General features: G+C 34.9%; 1 protein-coding gene across 1 annotated transcript; it reads left to right on the top strand.

Moving 5' to 3' along the window:
* The first annotated feature begins 306 nt into the window (after positions 1-306).
* Positions 307-5,725, top strand: LOC117688640 (uncharacterized). The gene is made up of 6 exons (XM_066087770.1): positions 307-609; positions 746-833; positions 1,773-1,912; positions 2,170-2,266; positions 5,076-5,236; positions 5,594-5,725. The coding sequence occupies exons 1-6, from the start codon at positions 307-309 to the stop codon at positions 5,723-5,725; spliced, it is 921 nt and encodes a 306-aa protein (XP_065943842.1).
* The last annotated feature ends 524 nt before the right edge of the window (positions 5,726-6,249 follow it).

A 6,249-nucleotide genomic window follows, 5' to 3' on the forward strand; every position in this document is an offset into this window, starting at 1 on the left:
CACTATTATTTGAACTGTATTTCCGCTCGTGTAATCTTATATTCCCGACTTGTCGAAGTCACTGACTATAGACAATTTTCAATTTCTTTTTAATAGATATAAAGCACGAAGTTCATAGCATTAAAATCCATTTAGATTTGCATCGGTAATATTGAGAGTATCAGGACGTATATCCAGAGAGAGAGAGAGAGAGAGAGAGAGAGAGAGAGAGAGAGAGAGAGAGAGAGAGAGAGCAGACTATGCTGTAGCCAACACTCAGTATTCCTGAGCAATATCACACAGTACAATTTGTTGTACAAGGATAAAATGATTCCTAATTCTCTGATCAGAAGAACTTTGTATGTGATGACTCTAACAACGCTGCCGATTTGTTTATTATCATTTTACGTCACAGTTACATCTGCGAGTGTTCACGGTGAAAGGTATATTGGTCCCGTTGTCCGGGTGATGGGGATCATTGGTCAGCAGCAATGTGTCCGGGAATGTAGACACAGGCCCAAGCTGTGTCGTGGAGTCAACTACCGGAAACAGGAACTGCTGTGTGAACTCGTGTCGGCCATCAACGAAACGGAACAAAAACCAGGCTATGTTAGAATAGAACTGGATCAGGTAGTTTCAAAGTTATCCATCTGTCTGCCCGTCTGTCTGTCTGTCTGTCTCCTTGTTTTTTTTTTCTGCATTTTTGTAATCAAATGATATATTTATTTTCCATTCCATATCTAATTCCACTCTGACACATTTTCAGAGTGCCAATATCACACAGCAATGTGTGTCGTGCTCCGCTGACGAAATGTGTGTTACGCTTTCCAGTAAAAAGGTCCACTGTATTACAGGTGGGTTGATTATTTCCATTTAGAAAGTAAAAACACATGAAATACTTAAATCCACACCTTGCAAAAGTTTTTCCTTTAGCGGGGTCAACCGAAAGGTTAGGAATTCAGAAATAATATAACCCCTTTATGCAACAAGACATCATCCCGCCCGTTGATAAAATCTCTTTGAATTTAATTCATTCCTTTAAGGTTTGAGGAACCCCATCCTGAAGCAATCAAAAAGTACAACGGAATTAACTTTTTTTGGCCATCAAATGGCAAAGTTAAACACTTTTAAACGACAAAGGCTTCTGGGAGAAATATATGGGTTTTCCCCAAACATGGCGGCCAAGGGACGTAATTTTTGTAAAAAGTGGATTTTTTGTGGATTAATCTATTATTAATTTGAAATCTTTTTTAAATACCCCCCCCCCCAACAAAAAAAATGGTGCACGTTTTTGTAAAAGCTTATTCCAGTATTCAGTTGTAGGTAATTTGTAAATCGTTGCCCGTTATCTTTTGCCATATAAGTAGAGTGACAATACAATCAAAAATTGAAGTTAATGTACCATCCTACTTCACAGCTAACTTGTAAATTTGGGAAAATGAAATGTCAAGTATTGATCTTTACCTGGTCGTTGAAATGTCTATTGTTAACATTCAAAATAATAAAATGGCAGAAATGTTTGAATAGGGGAGATCACTTTAAAGTAAAAAAAAATCAGCTGTTTGGTATACAGGTTCATGTTAACTCGAAAAATGAGCAACCGTTTCTCTCCTTATCAGTCCACTAAAAATCTTAATTCATGTATCCACATTATGCAGACATAAAACGGTATTAGTCTTAAAATATAAATAAATGAATACTTTAATAAATGTATATAAAAAACAATATTCTACATTAAGAAACCAAAAAAATAGCTTTTTTCGTTCACTTTAGATGGAATTATTACTTTTTAGATAATGACAGTCCGGCGGATTGTACATCCCTTCACAACAATAACTGTGGCCTACCTAGTGGACTATACAGAATAAAGCTATCGTTCCTAGGTCACGTGACAGCTTTCTGTGACATGGATACAGATGGCGGCGGCTGGACAGTACAGACAGTTTATTATCATTATTATTATCATTATTATTGATAGTTATACGTGTACTACCACATTAATACTTTAATTTTGGTTACACCAAATACGTTTTGTTTCTCAAAGAAAAGTATATGAAAATCCAGGTAAATCAAAATAAAAAAAATTGTGTATTTTAAAAAAGGAGCACAATGCCTTATACTGTTTAGCACATAAAGATTATATGTTCTTTTGCCTCGATATTGTATTAATCACATTTTACTCTTTAAAAGGTGTTTCAGAAACGACAGGATGGTTCTGAGGATTTTTACAGAACATGGATGGAGTACAAGAACGGATTTGGAAATTTGAGATCTGAGTTTTGGCTCGGTATCATTCTTACTTTGTTTTACATTCAAATTAATTATGAAGATCTTATTTTAGATTTTTTTTAAATTGGTTGGTTTTAAAAGTCTGGAAATTTTAGACAACCAATGTACACAATGTTAACGAAAATTATTGTACACATTATTTACAAAACAGCAAAAAACCAATCAATTATTTTGTTTCTAGGTAAAGAAGGGTGTAGGGTTAAACAATATTTTTATTGCGATTCGTGAAAATAAGAGTTAGCCTTATTTCATAGTTTTAATAGTTTTTTTAGCTAACCTGAGCTGAAATCTGAAGTGACCTTTTCTGATCACATTTTGTCTGTCGTCCGTATGTCGGTACGTCTGTTTGTCTATCTGTAAACTTTTCACATTTTTAGCATCTTCTCCAGAACCACTGGGGCAATTTCAACCTACTTGGTACAAAGCATCTGTATAGCTCAGAAATGAAAATTCAACCATCTGTTGTAACCATTTATTCCATTGTTTTAACATAAAATTACAATACAATAAATCAATGCCAATTTATGATGTTAACAGTATTCCATAATTATTCATGGCTTGACAAGTTTGTTCAATTTTATTCTGAGACTTAACACAAATTTTGACTGTCAAATATTTACATATACTCAAATAAATCACTATTCAGTCACACTTTGATGGCTTCAAATATACTGAGCTACAATATAAATATATGTGTTCAGAGAAAACGGGATTAGCTATCCATGTACACTTCCGTTGATGTCCTAAAAAACCCATTCATGTCCGGTTCTAACATTTCCGGAATATCGTAAACGATACAACATCCTTAGGCTAAGTGAATTCAAAATTAAGAAAATTAAGGATTACGTCTTTTTGCAAAGGGGAATAATTTATTAAATTAAATAGAAATTATTGAAAATTTTCGAGAAATTTTCAAAAATCTTCTTCTCACGAACCATTAGACAAGGAAAGCTGAAACTTTTGTGGAAGCATCTTCAGGCTGTGTAGATTCAAAGTTTTGAAAATCATGACCCTTGTGGATAGGTGAGGCCACAATGGGGAGGTCGACTTTTTACATTGGAATTTTAAAGGGTAAATCTTTAAAAATCATTTTCGTAGAACGCAATCAGCCAGGAAAGATGAAACTTGTGTGGAAGCATTCTTGGGTAGTGTGATTCAAAGTTGTGAAAATCATGACCCTCGGGGATAGGTGAGGCCACAATGGGGAGGTCGACTTTTACATTGGAATTTTAAAGGGTAACGCTTTAAAAATCTTCTTCTTAGAACGCAATCAGCCAAGAAAGCTGAAACTTGTGTGGAAGCATCCTTGGGTAGTGTAGATTCAAAGTTGTGAAATTCATGACCCTCGGGGGTAGGGTGGGGCCACAAATGGGAGGGGGACGAATTTTTACATATAAATATATAGAGTAATTTAAAAAAAGAAGACCTTCTAAGAAACCGTTATGCCTTGAAAGCTGAAATTTATAAGGAAGCATCCTTAGGTAGTGTAGATAGATTCAAGGTAGTGAAAATCATGACCCTTGAGGGTAGGGTGTAGCCACAAGGGGGTTGAATTTTTACATAGGAATATATAAAGAAAAATCTTTAAAAATCTTCTTCTCAAGAACCATTTGTCCAAGAAAGCTTAAACTTTTGTGGAAACATCCTCAGGTAGTGTAAATTCAAAGTTGTGAAAATCATGATCCCCGGGGGAGGATGAGGTTGCAATGGGGGTTGAATTTTTACATATGAATAAATAAAGTAAATCTTTAAAATTTTCTTCTAAATACCATCAGGTCTGGGAAGCTGAAACTTGTGTAGAAGCATCCTTAGGTAGTGTTGATTCAAAGTTGTGAAAACTATTGCCCTTGGGGGTAGGTTGGAGCCACAATGGGGGGAGCCGAATTTTTACATGTGAATATATAGAGTAAATCTTTCCAAATCTCCTTCTAAGAAACCATTATGCCAGTGGTTGAAACTTGTATGGCAGCATCCTCTGCAGGTGAAACTTTAAAGTTGTGAAAATCATGACCTTCGGGGGTTCGGTGGGGCCACAATGGGAGGGGGGTCGACTTTTTACATAGGAATATACAGTAAGAGTAAATCTTTAAAAATCTTCAAAAATAATTTGGGAAGGAAAGCTTAAACTTGTTTGGAAGCATTGTCAGGCAGTAAGATTCTAAGTTTATTCAAATCATGATTCCCGGAGGGTAGGATGGGATCACAATGGGTGGGGGAGGAGACAAATTTTTATATAGGAATATATAGAAAAATATCTTTTAATCTTTTTCTAAAAAACTTTTGCCCAGAAATGCTGTATCTTTAGTGAAAGCAACTTCAGATAGTGTAGATTAAAATTGTTCAAGTCACAATCTTTAGAAGTAGGGTGGGGCCCGATGGGGATTCAGTTATACAAAGGAAAACATTTTAATTATTCACATTCACAAAAAAAACTGAAATGTATTATGCATACTTTTACTTTTATATATTGCTGATTCTTTTAAATTGTCTAGACTTTAACCCCTGGAGGATTATTAGGCCTCACAAGGGGTTCAAAGTTTGATGTAGTTTTTATATCCTGTATATAAACAATTGTTAAGGATCGTTTTGAGAACTGCAATGCCGTATGAGATATGACTATAAAATCATCCTGTTAGAAAAGGGACTTGATTATGAATATAAGAATATCAAGGGGGAATATACACGTATTATACCACATTGTCCAGATATTTTGTATTATTACTTCATGAATCTGATTTTATCATGCCTATTGTTGCTCAGGTGAGCGATGTGGCCCGGGGGCCTCTTGTTTTCCTCTGCTATTACAGGGAACGAAAAACTACACCACCTGCTGAGTCAGGGGACGTATGAGATGAGGATGGACATGGAGGACTTTGACAACCAGATACGTTTCGTCAAGTACACCAGTTTTAATGTAGGAGACGAGTCTAGCAAGTACACTGTCACGTTATCAGGGTTTTCTGGAAACGTTGGTGAGATTTTTGTTTTTCATGTGTCAAAAACTTCTCGCTCGATTTGGGATTTTTATGCTCATTATTATAATAATTGTTGATATATTTATTTTTAACTCGAATCATGTATCTAAGGTCATATATGTTTTCCCTAATAATAAGGTTTTGAGATGTAAATTTTAAAAAATCATAAAACAATCATTTTGTCGATTCGTGACAGAATTTAAAACAATCGTTTTCTTGAAATGTACTTTATTTAGGGGACTGTTTCACAAATGCAACCACTAATACTGGTATGAACAACATGAAGTTTTCCACATGGGATGACGATAATGATAAAAATCCATATAAATGTGCCGTTGGGTCGCAATCAGGATGGTGGCACAACTCCTGTAACTGTGCGAACCCTAACGGCCGATACCTGGCAGGGGAAAGCAATAAGTCAACAGGAGTACATTACGGTCCATGGCGGAGTAGGTTCTATTCGCTTAAGTCGACTCGCTTAATGGTAAGACGAGTTGCCTAGACACTGGATCACATCATCAATAATGGAGATGTTTTGGGGCTTTTTTTTATCTTTTACACATTATGTATAAGTAATATATCTTGGTATATATAATTAGGTTTTAGGTTGTTTGGAGTAGAATTGTCATTTATTTTATGAAACAAAGCTCCTATTTTAATTCATAGAAAAGGTGCTTATATCAGTAGATTGTGTTTTTTTCAAGACAGGCAAAACATTGTCAGATAGTTTTTTTTATTTAAAATACAATGTTTAAAATATTAGTTAATATGTGGTGTGTTCATCAATATTTGTATTTAATAAAATTAAAAAGAAGTATTATTCAATAAATAGGTTTTTAATAAATATTAGAAGTTGTTTTTATACGAGAGAGAGAGAGAGAGAGAGAGAGAGAGAGAGAGAGAGAGAGAGAGAAACATAGACAGAGAAATTAAAAACGGAAAACAAAAAAAAGGTGCCACATGCACTGATGTGACTTACCTCTTTAAGAAAGAGTACAACTATTCA

This window comes from Magallana gigas, chromosome 1, assembly GCF_963853765.1.
Source record: "Magallana gigas chromosome 1, xbMagGiga1.1, whole genome shotgun sequence".
In the NCBI taxonomy this organism is placed as follows: domain Eukaryota; kingdom Metazoa; phylum Mollusca; class Bivalvia; order Ostreida; family Ostreidae; genus Magallana; species Magallana gigas.